The sequence below is a fragment of the Pelobates fuscus genome, chromosome 12, assembly GCF_036172605.1.
Source record: "Pelobates fuscus isolate aPelFus1 chromosome 12, aPelFus1.pri, whole genome shotgun sequence".
NCBI lineage: Eukaryota > Metazoa > Chordata > Amphibia > Anura > Pelobatidae > Pelobates > Pelobates fuscus.
Window position 1 is genome coordinate 5,499,105 of NC_086328.1, and position 16,163 is coordinate 5,515,267.

At 42.5% G+C, this 16,163-nt stretch overlaps 1 protein-coding gene across 2 annotated transcripts in view; it reads left to right on the forward strand.

Moving 5' to 3' along the window:
- VPS4A (vacuolar protein sorting 4 homolog A) overlaps positions 1-10,788 on the forward strand; it is a 13,905-nt gene extending 3,117 nt beyond the window's left edge. For both annotated transcript variants that reach the window (XM_063438234.1, XM_063438235.1), the window contains exons 2-11: positions 4,057-4,168; positions 4,340-4,484; positions 4,634-4,695; positions 4,872-4,991; positions 5,239-5,395; positions 5,490-5,638; positions 7,314-7,395; positions 9,657-9,876; positions 9,950-10,090; positions 10,186-10,788. In XM_063438234.1, coding sequence (XP_063294304.1) covers positions 4,057-4,168; positions 4,340-4,484; positions 4,634-4,695; positions 4,872-4,991; positions 5,239-5,395; positions 5,490-5,638; positions 7,314-7,395; positions 9,657-9,876; positions 9,950-10,090; positions 10,186-10,287 — 1,290 coding nt within the window. In that variant the 3' untranslated portion in view covers positions 10,288-10,788. The remainder of the gene's footprint in view (positions 1-4,056; positions 4,169-4,339; positions 4,485-4,633; positions 4,696-4,871; positions 4,992-5,238; positions 5,396-5,489; positions 5,639-7,313; positions 7,396-9,656; positions 9,877-9,949; positions 10,091-10,185) is intronic.
- Positions 10,789-16,163: the final 5,375 nt, after the last annotated feature.

The window sequence follows — 16,163 nt, forward strand, 5'->3', positions numbered from 1 at the left end:
TAAATATATCGATATATGTGAAGTGGAGGATTGAGGGTTAATTAATGTGGATCTAGGCGAGTGATACCTCTGAGTACTATGTTGTGGTATGTAGCTGTTATATAAATAACCAGAAGTATAGAAGGAAGTAATTATCCATGGAGAGGATAATGGACATGTCCCGTGACCAGGTGAGCTAATACCTGTGGCTGCTGAGTAATGTTTGTCTGTGACAGTGATTACAACAGTGAATTGCGAGGGCTGTCACAAGGGATGCATTTAATCTTTATTGCTGGCGAGATCAGAGTTGCAAACTATCCAGGACAGGAACACACTTTCAGAACATTTTATAACAGTTTTCCAGTGTAAAAGTTCTATTTGAATACCTGTCATAGAGATATATAGACTGCGCCCCCCAATTATAATAATTGTATCCCAGAATCTCTTATCATTACACTCACAGTTTGATTTCACCTGGCATTTTCTAGTCTTGTGTAACTGGTTTAATCAACTACAATCTTTCGGTGAGAATTCCATCTCCATCTGTTAATTTAAATCAGAGGTTGGATTTAGGGGAAAACATCTATTAACACAGAGCCTCAGCCAGGATCAGTAAATCGCCAGACTGTGCTTCATGTAGATCATTAGTGCGCCTGTTACATGTAATGTACAAATTGTTACCATAATCCTGACACAGAGACCTTTGTACCAAATACAATGTGTTGTATCCTGAAGGTGGCTGGCTCTCATTGTTCAGCTGGGCGGCTGCTCTCAGGATTGGTTTCTGGAAGGAGTAAATGGCATGCCGTTATAGCACTGAGTTGGATTCATAATCCTTATATTTCTTTTTAAACCATTGATCTAGAACTGTATGAATGTGGCTATTAAGATAGTCTGAGTGGCTCCCAGGATTGTGTGCGCATATTACCAGCCAAATGTTTAATTACACCTTCTTCAAAGCAATAATTTAATGATATGTCAGACTGCAAGAACACTCAGTAATTTATTTATTTGAACATCTTCTTCTAAAAGCGAAATAATCCATTGCATAATAAAATCAGAATTTCTTAGTTAATTAGATTCCCAAGACACAGGAGTATCAGTCTGAAGCCTACATACCCCATAATGTTCTTACACCCCTAATGCTAGCAAAGCATCATGGGAGTTGTAGTCCAAAACATCTGGAGTGCCAAAGGTTGCCTATGCCTGCTATAGTCCCTAAAACAGTATTGGCTTAGTGAAGCAGTTCTTGTTTATAGATCAGTCTGACTGCTCAATTCTCCTTTGTTTCTGTCTATGCAGCCTCAGCCACACTTACCCTGGCTCTGAATCACCCAGTCTGCATGAAAAAAATGGTTTCATTTTCAGTCTGATCTGAAAGTAACACTTTAGTGCTGGAGAACCTGTTTAGGTCCCAAATCCCCCTCAGAATGGAGATAAAATGTATTTTACTTACCTTTTCTTAGTCACCGCACTGGTCTCGCCACAGATGGCTCCGTCTCCATGATCAATCTTGCCAATCTCTAGAAAAGCATTGGGAGGCTATTCCGCGTGTTGCTCTGAGTGAATAAGTGCATCTCAGTGGGGAGAGTTCAGTACCTTAATGCAGAGCGTGGAGACACTTCTGGTGCCTGTCTGAGTGACTATCACTAGAGATGTTACTAGACAGCAATGTAAACATTCTCTGAAAATGCAGCGTATTCATTGCTCGGCCTGCACGAACATGCTATAAACACCAGAACCACTATATTAAGCTGTGGTGGCTCTGGTGACTGTAGCGTCCATTTAACTTTCTTTAGAAGTTTTTTTCTTCTCTGTAACTTGAGCTTTAATTAATTACAGACACAAAGCTGCTGCAAGCTATTAACAGAGCAGGAGATACGAAATTCGACATTGAACAAACTGTGCAGAGGAAGTTTCAACTTTAGATCACTCTCTACAGCAGGGCTGCCCAACAGGTAGATCCCCAGATTTTGTGGAACTACAACTCCCATGATGCTTTGCATGCATTTAGAATGACAACGAATCATGGGAGTTGTAGTTCTACAACATCTGGGGATGTACCTGTTAAGCAGCCCTGCTCTGCAGGTGTTCTATCAAATTCCCCTACCTTGTGAAAATCCCCTACCCTCGTCACTTCCGGGGAGGGGAATCAGCTGGATCCTGTGCTGCACATGCGTGCTGGCAATCCTGCTACTCCTCCACAGCAAGGTCCTGGAAGGTAAGTAAAACTAGTTGTACACTTTCATTATAGTTAGTGCATTCACTAAGCTTAGGCACACGGCACATTTAGGGTTAAGTGAGAGTTCAAATTAGGGTTAGGTAAGTGCTTCTAACCTATTTCACTCTCTATTCTTACCCTAACCCTTGGGGTAAGGGTAAAAATAAAGTGTGAGAAAGCACAATTTAGTGATATTTCCCTAATGTGAAATATCACTAAATGTGAACAAGTCCCTAATCCTAACCCTAATTTGAACCCTAACATTTAACCCTAAATGTCCCATGTCCTAAGCTTAGTGAATGCACTAACTATAATGAAAGTGTAAAACTAGTTTTACTTACCTTCCAGGACCTTGCTGTGGAGGAGTAGCAGGATTGCTAGCATGCATGTGCAGCACAGGATCCAGCTGATTCCCCTCCCCGGAAGTGAGGGGGGTAGGGGATTTTGATAGAACACAGTGTGTTCAGAAAGGCTGTGTAGGTTACATGCAGGGAGGTGTGACCAGGGCTACATTAACAAAGTTATTTCATTCCTAAATGGCAGAGAATTGAGCAGTGAGGCTGCAGGGGCATGTTCTATACACCAAAACTGCTTCATTAAAATAAAGTTGTTTTGGTGACTATAGTCTCCCTGTAAGGCCAAAATGGCCATTCTAAAAACAGAATTGATTTGGAGAATGTCTCAAATGTAACTGTTTTGGGCTAAACTTTAAATTCACTTTGAATTTCCAGCAATGATTTTTCATATTATTTCAATCACATGAATTTTGCTATCAGTTTATAAAGTTACTAAAATGTCCTATCTTGGCCACACCTCATAGAACAAGTGACTTACTCTGCCCACATGAAACTTTGTGATATATGTGATAAAGCAAGTAAAAAGAAATGAAGATTATTACGCCATATCTCAACTATGTAAGTGTTTGTACCTGATGTGGCCTAAGCCATAAGTCTTTAGACCCCTCGTTTGCTGAGAACTGCAAGGGGTCAGACAATTGATGGTGGCCAATCTGAGCCCTGAGTCTGCAAAACAAGCAATTATATGAATCCCTAAGCGTAGAACAGGAGGAAAACATTTGATTGGGCTAAAGGATGCAAGAAGTGGGCCTTTGAGGAGCATTCATCATTTTTAGTGAGCTGTTAACCCAAAATATTAACTATTTTGATCTAACAACCAAATGTTTCTAAGGCTCACTTTTGCATGCTCGTTCCCACTATATAAGGCAACGTCATGGTCTGGGCTTGCTTTGTTGGTTAACTCTCCCGTGCCTAACACAGACTTTCTCTCCGTGGCTATCATGGCAAATTCAGAGGCTGCATTGTGGCTTGTTAATCAGTTCTTTTCCAGGATAATCACCCAAAACACACTCTAAGCACCTACATAACTTTAGCTTAATGAAGCATTTTTGGTGTGCAGAACATGCCCCTGCAGTCTCCTTGCTCAATTTTTAGCAGTTAAATCACTTGCTTATGTAGCCATAGCCACACCTCGCTGCATGTGACCTTCCTAGTCTCCCTACACATTTCTTGTAGAGACAAATCTAATGTTTAAACTTCCTTTATTGCACAGTCTGTTTCATTTAGAATTTCCTATCTCTTGCTCTGCAGGGGCCTCCTGTGTGTGATTAAAGTTCAATTCATAGAGCAGGAGATAAAAACTTCTAAAGTCAACACTGTGCTGTAAGATCTGATTGACAATGAAACAATTTTTTTCATGGAGGTTGTATGAGTTACAGCCAGAGACGGTGTGGCTAGGGCTCCATACATAGAAATAAAAGTGTAGATCTATGTCCTCACCATTCTGCCCCCTTACCCTGTAACGTGCCATGATATAACGTGGATTGAATCTTTTTACAGAAAGCCATTGATCTGGTGACTAAAGCCACAGAAGAGGACAAGAATAAGAACTATGAAGAGGCGCTGCGATTGTACCAGCATGCAGTGGAGTACTTTCTTCACGCCATTAAATGTGAGTGCGTTGGGAGCTGAAGGTTTATGAGGGATGTCCAGCATTATGCTTTAGTTGCCTGTAGCTACCTCTCTCACCAGGATGTTAGTTCATACATAGCTCGACACAGTTACAAATACAGAGAGGCTGTTATCTACTGTAATTACCCAATCTCTTGTATTGTGCTGGCAGATGAGGCTCACAGTGACAAGGCGAAAGAGAGCATTCGAGCCAAGTGCATGCAATATCTGGACAGGGCGGAAAAACTGAAGGACTATCTGAAGACAAAGGACAAGCAAAGCAGGAAACCGGTGAAGGAATCACAGAATGAGAAAGGGTGAGATGTCCCTGGAATGTACATGGATCGTCTCTTCCATTTTGAAGCTCTACATTGAGAGATTGATGTTCTTCTCACAGCAGTGCTGCCTGTGTGTTGGCATAGGTATTGGGACGAGGGTTTCATCTTGGTTATTTTTGCTTTCACAGAAGTGACAGTGACAGTGAGGGGGACAATCCGGAGACAAAGAAGCTGCAGGAACAGTTGATGGGTACGTGTGACAGAATAGGAGAAGCCAAGTGAGGGCAAAAGTATTGGTGGTTGGTTTACTGAGAAAAGATAGAGAAGACAAAATGTTGTGATGCAGAATGTGATAAATGCCAAAGTGCAGAACTTATAACGTGATCTTGTATTCATCTCACTATCAATGTTCTATCATTACCCCAGGTGCCATTGTTATGGAAAAGCCAAACGTTCGATGGAACGACGTGGCCGGTTTAGAAGGAGCAAAGGAAGCGCTAAAAGAGGCCGTGATCTTACCCATCAAGTTTCCCCATCTCTTCACAGGTCAGGATCAGTAGGGGATCCAGGAACATTCCAGCTAAACTACCGATATATGTATTTATATTTTATAAATCTGTGTATTTTTCACCATTGATAACTATGGATAAAGAGTTCCAAAATACTTAACCTCCAGCTTTTAGTGAAACATAATATAACTTCCTTTGACGTTCGGTGTTTCTTCCATTAACCAGCTCCCACTTTTCCCTCTCATCGTGCATTAACCTTGTGTTGTGTCTGTTCACTTGAAAAGGTAAACGAACCCCGTGGCGGGGTATCCTGCTCTTTGGACCTCCTGGAACAGGGAAATCCTACTTGGCCAAAGCTGTAGCAACAGAAGCGAATAACTCGACCTTCTTCTCTGTGTCCTCTTCTGATCTGATGTCTAAATGGTTGGGAGAGAGTGAGAAGTGAGTTTTAGTGGGTCTAATGTATAAAGGAAAGTTAAAGGGGTGGTATTTAGTACATGATTATTTCATATCTTGTCTGTTTACTACTTTCCAGGCTAGTGAAGAACCTTTTTGAGTTGGCAAGACAACACAAACCATCCATTATATTCATTGATGAAGTTGACTCGCTGTGTGGCTCTCGAAATGAGAATGAGAGTGAAGCTGCCCGCAGGATAAAAACAGAGTTCTTGGTGCAAATGCAGGGTAACTCCTTTATACATTTATTCACCCTACCCCTTCCCCATAACTACAAAGATGCTAAAAGTTTTAAAGGTAAAAAGTAGGATCGAACCATTGTGTACATTGCATAGTATTCACATTGAGCAGATTGTCTTGGGAAGGACCATTTCTGTCTTAAATAAACATTATTTGTATCTTAAGTACTTGCCACTGCAAGCCATAGTAGCTTATGAGTCCAAACGTTAAGCCTGCTATATTACACAAATACCCTTTCGTCAGCTCTCGTTCGCTAAATCATCTTCACAGAAGCATTATAGCTGTGATGAGTTGTAATTTTACAAAGCTTAGAGATTTCATTTAACAGACTTATTTTCATTTGCACATAACCTGTAATCCTGGCTTGTTAGCGTAGCCTTACATTGAGGTCGCTTTTTCTGTGAGATAATTGTCTTTCATGATAAAATAGACACTATGTAAGCAGCCATCCAACAGTTCATATTAGTGTTCGTTAGAGAAGTGAAGGGAAGCGGCACTTACACCAGACTCCAGCAGCTCGTTGGTCGTTATACTTCGTACATTTAATGAAGTCTTACATGTTTTCCTATTTGACACCAAAACGCTTGTTTTTCAAATGAAAGGATTACTTTTTTCCCTTCACTGTTAATATTACTCCCTTCTTATCATGGAAGCAATTTAACTAAAAAGTGTTTTCCCTATAGGAAAAGATTGTAAAAATACTTTAGTTTGGGACTAAAGACTACTTCTCATTCCAATGTAGTTAAACAAATAAAGAGCGATTCTTGAGTTAGACCAGCATTTTGTTTATAGAAATTCACTGCGCTGAAGATATGTCCATCTTTGTCCATTGACACAATTCACCTAGTCTTATACGGTGATCAGCCACAACATTAAAACCACTGACAGGCGAAGTGAATATTATTTATTATATCGTTACAATGACACCTGTCAATGGGTGGGATATATTAGGCAGCAAGTGAACAGCCAGATCTTGAGTCATGTGTTGAAAACAGAAAAAATGGGCAAGTAAAAAGATCCGACTTTGCCAAATAGTGATGGCTAGAGGACTGGGTCAGAACAGCTCAAAAACGGCAAGTCTTGTGGGATGTTCCTGGTGTGCATTGTTAGAACCTACCAAAGTGGAGCAAGGAAGTGCAACTAGTGAATTGGCATCAGGGATATGGGTGCCCAAGGCTCATTGATGAACGAAGGCTAGCCTGTCTAATCCGTTCACACAGAAGAGCTACTGGCCATGATAGAAAGGTATCAATACACAGTGCATCGCAGTTTGCTGCATATTGGGCCCAGTGTTAATCCGATTGAACATCGGTGTGATGTGCTGGAATAACAAATCCGATCCATGGAAGCCCCACAACACAACCTGCAGGACTTAAAGGATCTGCAGCTAATTTCTTGGTGCCAGATACTACAGGACACGTTCAGAGGTCCTGTGGAGTCCGTCAGAGCTGTTTTGGCAGCATGAGGGGGACCTACATGATATTAGAGAGGTGGTTTTAATGGTTTGGCTGATCAGTATAGATATTGCTTTGAGGGCGGGTTTATTCTTTTTCAAACATTGGTTTACAGAGCTTTAAGTTAGCGCATATATATATATATTTAAATCTTTTTTCCTCCTGATTTAAATCTGTGACAAATCTATGCAATGTTTCCTGATGTGTAGGTGTTGGGAATAATAATGATGGAATTTTGGTCCTCGGAGCCACTAACATACCCTGGGTTCTGGATTCCGCTATTCGGAGAAGGTGAGCACAGTTGATCACAATTTACAATCATTTCCTTGTAGTTCTTCATGTCCACCGTAATATTTTGCTAGTGTTGGAATAGATCCTGCAGAATTCTCTGTTTATTTAGTAGATGACTCACAAGCCTCACCTTTACATTCTACAGGTCTATTTTTATTTTCATCATAGTGATAACAGAGCACTTTACACATTACATTTAGGTTGCAATGATCTCCTTTGAGCACACAGTTTCACACAGAGATTCAGGCTTACGTTGTACAGGTTCGTGTTATGCATCTTACTCAGTCAGCAATTATACAGTTGCAAGAAAAAGTATGTGAACCCTTTGGAATGATGTGGATTTCTGCACAAATTGGTCATAAAATGTGATCTGATCATCATCTAAGTCACAACAATAGACAATCACAGTCTGCTTAAACTAATAACACGCAAAGAATGAAATGTTGCCATGTTTTTATTGAACACACCATGTAAACATTCACAGTGCAGGTGGAAAAAGTATGTGAACCCCTAGACTAATGACATCTCCAAGAGCTAATTGGAGTGAGATGTCAGCCAACTGGAGTCCAATCAATGAGATGAGATTGGAGGTGTTGGTTACAACTGCCCTGCCCTATAAATAACACACACCAGTTCTGGGTTTGCTTTTCACAAGAAGCATTGCCTGATGTGAATGATGCCTCGCACAAAAGAGCTCTCAGAAGACCTACGATTAAGAATTGTTGACTTGCATAAAGCTGGAAAGGGTTATAAAAGTATCTCCAAAAGCCTTGCTGTTCATCAGTCCACGGTAAGACAAATGGTCTATAAATGGAGAAAGTTCAGCACTGCTGCTACTCTCCCTAGGAGTGGCCGTCCTGTAAAGATGACTGCAAGAGCACAGCGCAGACTGCTCAATGAGGTGAAGAAGAATCCTAGAGTGTCAGTTAAAGACTTACAAAAGTCACTGGCAAATGCTAACATCCCTGTTAGCGAATCTACAATACGTAAAACACTAAACAAGAATGGATTTCATGGGAGGATACCACAGAGGAAGTCACTGCTGTCCAAACAAAACATTGCTGCACGTTTACAGTTTGCACAAGAGCACCTGGATGTTCCACAGCAGTACTGGCAAAATATTCTGTGGACAGATGAAACCAAAGTTGAGTTGTTTGGAAGAAACACACAGCACTATGTGTGGCGAAAAAGAGGCACAGCACACCAACATCAAAACCTCATCCCAACTGTGAAGTATGGTGGTGGGGGCATCATGGTTTGGGGCTGCTTTGCTGCGTCAGGGCCTGGACGGATTGCTATCATCGAAGGAAAAATGAATTCCCAAGTTTATCAAGACATTTTGCAGGAGAACTTAAGGCCATCTGTCTACCAGCTAAAGCTCAACATAAGATGGGTGTTGCAACAGGACAATGACCCAAATCATAGAAGTAAATCAACAACAGAATGGTTTGAACAGAAGAAAATACGCCTTCTGAAGTGGCTCAGTCAGAGTCCTGACCTCAACCCGATTGAGATGCTGTGGCATGACCTCAAGAAAGCGATTCACACCAGACATCCCAAGAATATTGCTGAACTGAAACAGTTCTGTAAAGAGGAATGGTCAAGAATTACTCCTGATCGTTGTGCACGTCTGATCTGCAACTACAGAAAAACGTTTGGTTGAAGTTATTGCTGCCAAAGGAGGTTCAACCAGTTATTAAATCCAAGGGTTCACATACTTTTTTCACCTGCACTGTGAATGTTTACATGGTGTGTTCAATAAAAACATGGCAACATTTCATTCTTTGTGTGTTATTAGTTTAAGCAGACTGCGATTGTCTATTGTTGTGACTTAGATGATGATCAGATCACATTTTATGACCAATTTGTGCAGAAATCCATATCATTCCAAAGGGTTCACATACTTTTTCTTGCAACTGTATGTTCCCAAACAGAATAGATCTTGTGGGCTGCAGTATACCTACGGGAGCAGGTAGGGAGCGATTAAGTTTTATTGCAATTTAAGGTCCGGAGACCCAGTCAATTCATCCTCCTGTCTAGGTCATGCTTAGTTTCCGGGGTGTAAGTAGTTTGTTGTATTACTGTAGTATCTGAGCATTTATTGGGGTTCATGTTAATATGGATAAGTTTTGTAAGGTTGCGAGGAGGGTAGAAGCGAGAGAAGAGGGAAAGGGGGGGCGGGGGAAAGAAAGAAGGAGGGTGAAAGGAGTATGGGGTCCTTCCAGCTCCCAGGGTCTACAGTTCTGTTTGATTGTTTTTAGGTTTGAGAAGCGAATATATATCCCACTACCTGAGGAAGCTGCCCGAGCACAAATGTTCCGACTCCACCTGGGAAATACTCCACACAGTTTGAGTGAAGTAGATGTGCGTGAGCTTGCCAGGAAGACAGACGGTTATTCTGGCGCAGATATCAGTATCATTGTGAGAGATGCCCTAATGCAGCCTGTTCGTAAAGTGCAATCCGCCACACACTTCAAGAAGGTAATTTGCCAACATTTGAGAGCAGTAATCTCTGACAGAGCATGTGTTATAAGAGTTCTCTTTTACATTGTAGATTCGGGGTCCATCACGCACTAATCCCGGGGTCACCGTAGATGACCTTTTAACACCCTGCTCTCCTGGAGATCCTGGGGCTATAGAGATGACATGGATGGAAGTGCCCAGTGACAAACTACTGGAGCCAGTTGTCTGCATGGTGAATATAGACTATTACCCTGACCAATCAGATTTCCTTTTTTTTTTTTTTAACCCAAGTCCCCGCCCTTGACGCTTGTTTTTATTCCCTTGTAGTCTGACATGCTTCGTTCACTGGCCACCACACGCCCGACCGTGAATTCCGACGATCTGCTAAAAGTGAAGAAATTTTCAGAGGACTTTGGACAAGACGGATGAGGAGCCGTGTGCAACATGAATTGGGGGCATGCCTTTTTGGACACCGTGTTTGCTTGCTTAATTCTAAAAGTGCCCCCCCTGCTGGCAACAAAGCAGGAATCTGGTGGCGCTGGAGAACCTACATCCAGGACTTTTACCCTAGCTCAGCGGCACAGCGCAGCCTGGGCGCATCCAATCACCTTTAATATGCTTCTGTCTCTGAGGTTTACGTACTTTTTGCCATCAGTCACCAACCCTGACTTGGCTGCCTACCCTCCCCTTTCAAAATGACAGAATCTCCCTCGCCCCCAACCTCCAAGGAAAACTGAATCATTTTAATTGACATTCTGTAACATGACCATTTCCCAGCCGTGCTCTTCTGTAATCCCACTGGGAGTATGTAAGGTGCGTGCGGTTGTCTGCACGCCCACCAGTCCTATTTACCCCACGCCGGTACCTGCTATATGCATTACTGGGGATGAGTGTTCAGTTGTGTAAATATATTCTATTTCTTTGAATTGATGTTCTGTCTGCTGATTATTTATAAGTAACAATGTGCTGAGAGATATGTGACATCATTACCGTTCCCAATAGGGGTTCACTAAATTATGGGTATGTGAGCTGACAGCTGGAATCTTGGAGCAGCATTAAAAAAAAACAAAAAACTGCACAAAATGTTTCAATCGGATATTTCTGTCCTAAAAATCACTGTATTTGAGATGCTGCCTGTTTAGTGTATTTACTGGAGGCCAGGAATGGCGTAAATGTTTTTTTCCCTTCAGATTAGAGGCAGTGCTTATACCACAGGGATATCCAATCTGGAGGGAAAAAACAGGCAGGCAAATCTCCAAACATTTAAACCCTCCCCTAATTACCTCCTTTCCCATAAGTAGCAGCTCCTCCTGATCATACCCAGTTCTTTGCCTGCCTCCGGCAGGGGAGGTTAGACAGGAGGTTCTCCAGGAAGCAGGTGAGAAGGGCTGAGGCTCTGGGGGCACTGCTTCCTTCATGTCCGGGTAAGTAGCCTTTAACACGCCGGACGGCGTGGTCCCTCAAGTTTTATGTTGCCGTCTAATGCCGTGCCAGGTGCCGGTCTGACGAAGGACGCAGGCGTGCGTCGGCTGGGAAGTCCTGCGGTGGAACGCACACACAGGTTGCGTTGCGTTCCACTAGGGAGTCGCGGAGCGCTATGCGCATGCGCAATGCGAACCTTGATTCAGGCGCCAAATTTGAACTGGGCGTTCTCTTTGGTTTCAGGACTTATATGAGCATTTACCAGCAGCAACCTCTGTTTGCCAGGAGCTCTCAGATCGGTTGTAAAGAGTGTTATCTCACCTGCCCTCCAACACACTCTCAGGCCATTTAAGGTAAGACTGATTAAGTTTTTAATTAAATGGGTCCTAGCCTGAATCGATAAGGAGAAAAATTTGATTGTTTTCCCTTTTTTTGTTTTCTCTTTTCAGTATGTCTAATCCGGAAAATTTGGATAAAGTTGCTGAAAAGGGGAAATGTTCATCTAAAGCCAAGCATTTAATCTGCTCTGTGTGTAGCCAACCTATGCCAGATGGTTATAAAAAGAAACTTTGCTCAGTGTGTTCTAAAGAAGCTTCAGAGGAAGCAAAAAGAACAGAAATGTCTACTTTCCTCAGCTGGTTGCAACATAGTATGCAGCAAACATTTGTGGATATGCAGTCGGCTGCATTACAGTCAGTCCAGGCCTCGGTTGCCCAAGATTCGCAAGTTGTAAAACATGCTAAGAAAAGACTGAGATCTTGGGAAGCTTCTGATACTAGTTCAGTAACTAGTGGTTCTGAGTATGAGGAAATTTCAGGTGGTGATTCTTCAGAAAGAAGTGCAGTGCATTTTTGGAATTGAGGAAACAGGGAAAAAGTCCAAAGTGTTTCCTTTTCTCCCACAGATTAAGGAATTGATTTTAAAAGTAGTGGAAATTCCCTAGTCACAAGCCGTTTCTGTCTAGACATTTTAAAACTCTTTTTTCCTTAGCATCGGAGCAAGACTGTAAGCTGGATACGGTCCCTGTAGTGGACGTTCCTATTGCTCAAATCTCTAAGAAAACTACTTTACCGATTGGAGACACAAGCGGGCTCAAGGATGTCATGGACAAACGCATTGACTCCTCCTTAAAAAAGTTGTTCATATCTTCTGCAGCCCAAGCTAAAGCTTTGATTACGGGGTCATCTGTTGCCAAGGCCCAAAGACTTTGGTTGGAAGAACTAGAAAAAGTTTATACGGGAGAAACTAAGGAAGACCCGGTAAAGCTATTAAAGAATATCAGGATGGCATCTGATTTTTTGGTAGATGCGTCTGCAGAAAGCCTAAAAATTTCGGCCAAGAGTATAGGTACTTCAACAGTCGCCAGAAGAGCGCTTTGGCTCAAAAATTGGTCAGCAGATACAGCATCTAAGAATTCACTGTGTGACCTATCCTTTGAACCAGGAAGACTTTTTGGTTCAAAACTGGATGAATTGTTAAAACAGATGAAGGAAGGAAGGAAAGCTTTACCAGAATCATTTAAGAAGCAGTTTAGAAGACGTAAAGCGGAGTCGCTTCCCTCATTTAGAAGTTCCTTTCGTAGAAACTATTTCAGGGGTCAGCATAAAAAAGCCTTTGATTATAGGAAGAAGGAAAGATTTTCTGACAGAAGAAATAAAAAGTTATGACGCCAGGCCTGTGGGTGGAAGGCTGAGTCACTTCCTAGAGCACTGGAAAGGAACAACATCAGATCGCTGGGTTCTCACAGTGATAAAACACGGATACGCTCTAGAATTATCACAAGCCCCAATGGAAATGTTTCTATGTTCCGAGGTTCATTCTCTAGAGATGGAACGCTCTCTGATGCGAGAAGTATCGACTCTATTACTGAAAAGAGTGGTGGAAGAAGTTCCTCTCAAGGAAAGTTTTCGGGGCACCTATTCAAGACTTTTCTTGGTTCCAAAGCCAGATGGTTCGTTCAGACCCATTTTAGATCTAAAAGCCGTAAACAGGTGGATTATCAAAAAGAAGTTCCTCATGGAAACAATAAAGTCCGCTACTCTGCTTATTCATCCAAAAAGTTGGTTTGCGTCCCTGGATTTAAAAGATGCCTATCTTCATGTGCCCATAGCAGAATCCAGCAAAAGTCTTCTAAGGTTCGCTGTGTGCTGCCGATCAGTAATCAAACATTACCAGTTCAGAGCATTACCTTTCGGCCTGTCATCAGCACCCAGGGTATTCACAAAGCTGCTAGTAGTCGTTTCAGCTTTTCTAAGAGGTATGGGCATCTCTGTCATTCCGTATTTGGACGACTGGCTGTTGATTGCAGAGTCCCAAGGTCAACTACAGCTAGACCTGGGGACAGCGATAGAATCGCTAGAAAAGCATGGCTGGCTAATAAATTTCAACAAATCGGAACTAGTGCCAGTTCAAAGGATCCAGTTCCTGGGTCTGATTTTGGATTCTATCGCAATGAAGATATTCCTGCCAGAAGAGAAGAAACTAAAAATCAAGCGATTAATTCGGAATCTCAGAAGAAAAATTGTGTTTTCAATCAGAGAAGCCATGGGCTTACTGGGTCTGTTTACAGCCTCAATCCCGGCAGTCGGTTGGGCAAAATCCAGAATGAGACCTCTACAAAGAAACATTCTGCAAGTCTGGAATCGACAGGAACTCGGCCTGGATGGGCTTATGAGGTTCAACAAGCTAACTTTGAGAAGTCTGCAGTGGTGGACATCTTCTCGATTCCTGCACGAGGGTCTGTCATTCCGGATGAAGTCCTTCACTATAATTACGACAGACGCCTCTGCCCTGGGCTGGGGGGCCCATCTGGGAGACATCAAGAAGCAGGGGTCCTGGCAAGAGAAGGATATGAAAAATTCCTCGAACTTCAGGGAATTAAAGGCCGTGTGGATGGCACTCTTGGCATTTCAGATGCTTATCAAAGATCGACATATTCAAATCCGCTCAGACAATCGAACGACAGTGGCATATTTGAACAGACAGGGAGGTACGAGATCAACAAAGTTAGAAAGCCTTTGTTCAATGATCATGCTGTGGTCAGAAGTGCACCTGATGTCAATTTCAGCAGTTCACATTTCAGGGAAATTCAATGTGGTGGCAGATGCCCTGAGCAGGCATCATTTGAAACAAGCAGATTGGTCCCTGTCATGCAGAACTTTCAAGTTCATCACAGACCGCTTCGGTGTTCCGGAGATAGATCTGATGGCTTCCAGAATGAACAGGAAGACAGGACGTTTTGCATCCCTAAATCCAACAGACAGGCCGGATATCATAGATGCCCTGTCAGTTCCATGGAAGTTCAACCTGGCTTATGCCTTTCCGCCAGTAGTGCTTATTCCCAGAATACTTCAAAAAGTAAGACTGGAAAGTGTACGTATTATCCTTATCCTTCCATGGTGGCCAAGAAGAAGTTGGTTCTCGGTTCTCCTGAATTTTCCAGGGGCCACATTTTGGAAGCTCCCACTTTCAAGAGAAATACTAGAGGACGCCATGGTGCCTCTGCCGACCCTTCGAAGATTCCATTTGACGGCCTGGTTTCTGAACGCCAGATTCTAGAGAGCAACGGTCTGGATACTGAAGTGATAAAGATCCTGTTGGCAACTAACAAGGAATCTACTTCAAAGATCTACGCTAGAATTTGGAAGATATTCTGTCAGTGGTGTTGTAGATTTAAAGTCAACCCTGTTTCCGCATCCATCCAGAAGATTCTAAGTTTCCTTCAGATGGGATTTGCTAAAGGTCTTAAACCTGCTTCATTGAAATTGCAGGTTTCTGCTATCAGTTTCTTCTCCCTCAGATGCTTGGCCTCTAATATTCTGATTTCGAGGTTCTTCAGAGCTCTAACTCGTTTGGTGCCCTATGTTAGGGAAACCTATCCTCCCTGGGATCTTAACTTGGTTCTTTCAGCGCTTTGTGAGCCGCCCTTTGAACCATTGGAGGAAGCTTCCCTGAAGATTATTTCGTTAAAAACTGTCTTTTTGGTGGCTATTACATCAGCTAAAAGAATTTGTGAGATTCAAGCTCTTCGGGCGAATTTTCCTTTTTTAGTTTTCCATCAGGACAAGGTGGTTCTAAAGCTCGATCCTTCTTTTATACCTAAAGTTTTTTCGGTTTCGAACGTCAACCAGGAAGTGGTCTTACCGACTTTTTGTCAGAATCCATCTAATGCCTTGGAAAGCAAATTTCACTGCCTAGACGTAAAGAGATGTCTTTTACAATACCTAAAATCTACGGAATCCTTCAGGAAGGATAATAGTCTTTTTGTCCTATTCAGAGGCTCTAGGAAAGGCATGAAGGTTTCGAAGAGTTCTCTGGCTAGATGGCTGAAGGATTGTATTCTGTTGGCTTATTCCAAGAATGGCATGGAACATCCAGGCCCTATAAAGGCCCACTCTACTAGAGCGGTTTCGACGTCTTGGGCTCTCCGAGCAGCTGCATCTCCCTCTCAGATTTGTTCGGCTGCTACTTGGTCCTCTCTCCATACTTTCTCAAGACACTACAAGTTGGACATACTGGCCTCGGAGGATGCTGCTTTTGGGCGCAAGGTGCTTCAAGCTGTAGTGAAATGAACCCGCCCTCAGGATCTGCTTTATTATATCCCTGTGGTATAAGCACTGCCTCTAATCTGAAGGGAAAAACATAAATTTTACTTACCGTAAATTTCTTTTTCCTGAAGATTAGAGGCAGTGCTACATTCCCGCCCCTTTTTTCTAATAAACTCAGTAATTTTACAGCTATTTGGCTTATGTATTTTCTGGGTATGATCAGGAGGAGCTGCTACTTATGGGAAAGGAGGTAATTAGGGGAGGGTTTAAATGTTTGGAGATTTGCCTGCCTGTTTTTTCCCTCCAGATTGGATATCCCTGTGGTATAAGCACTGC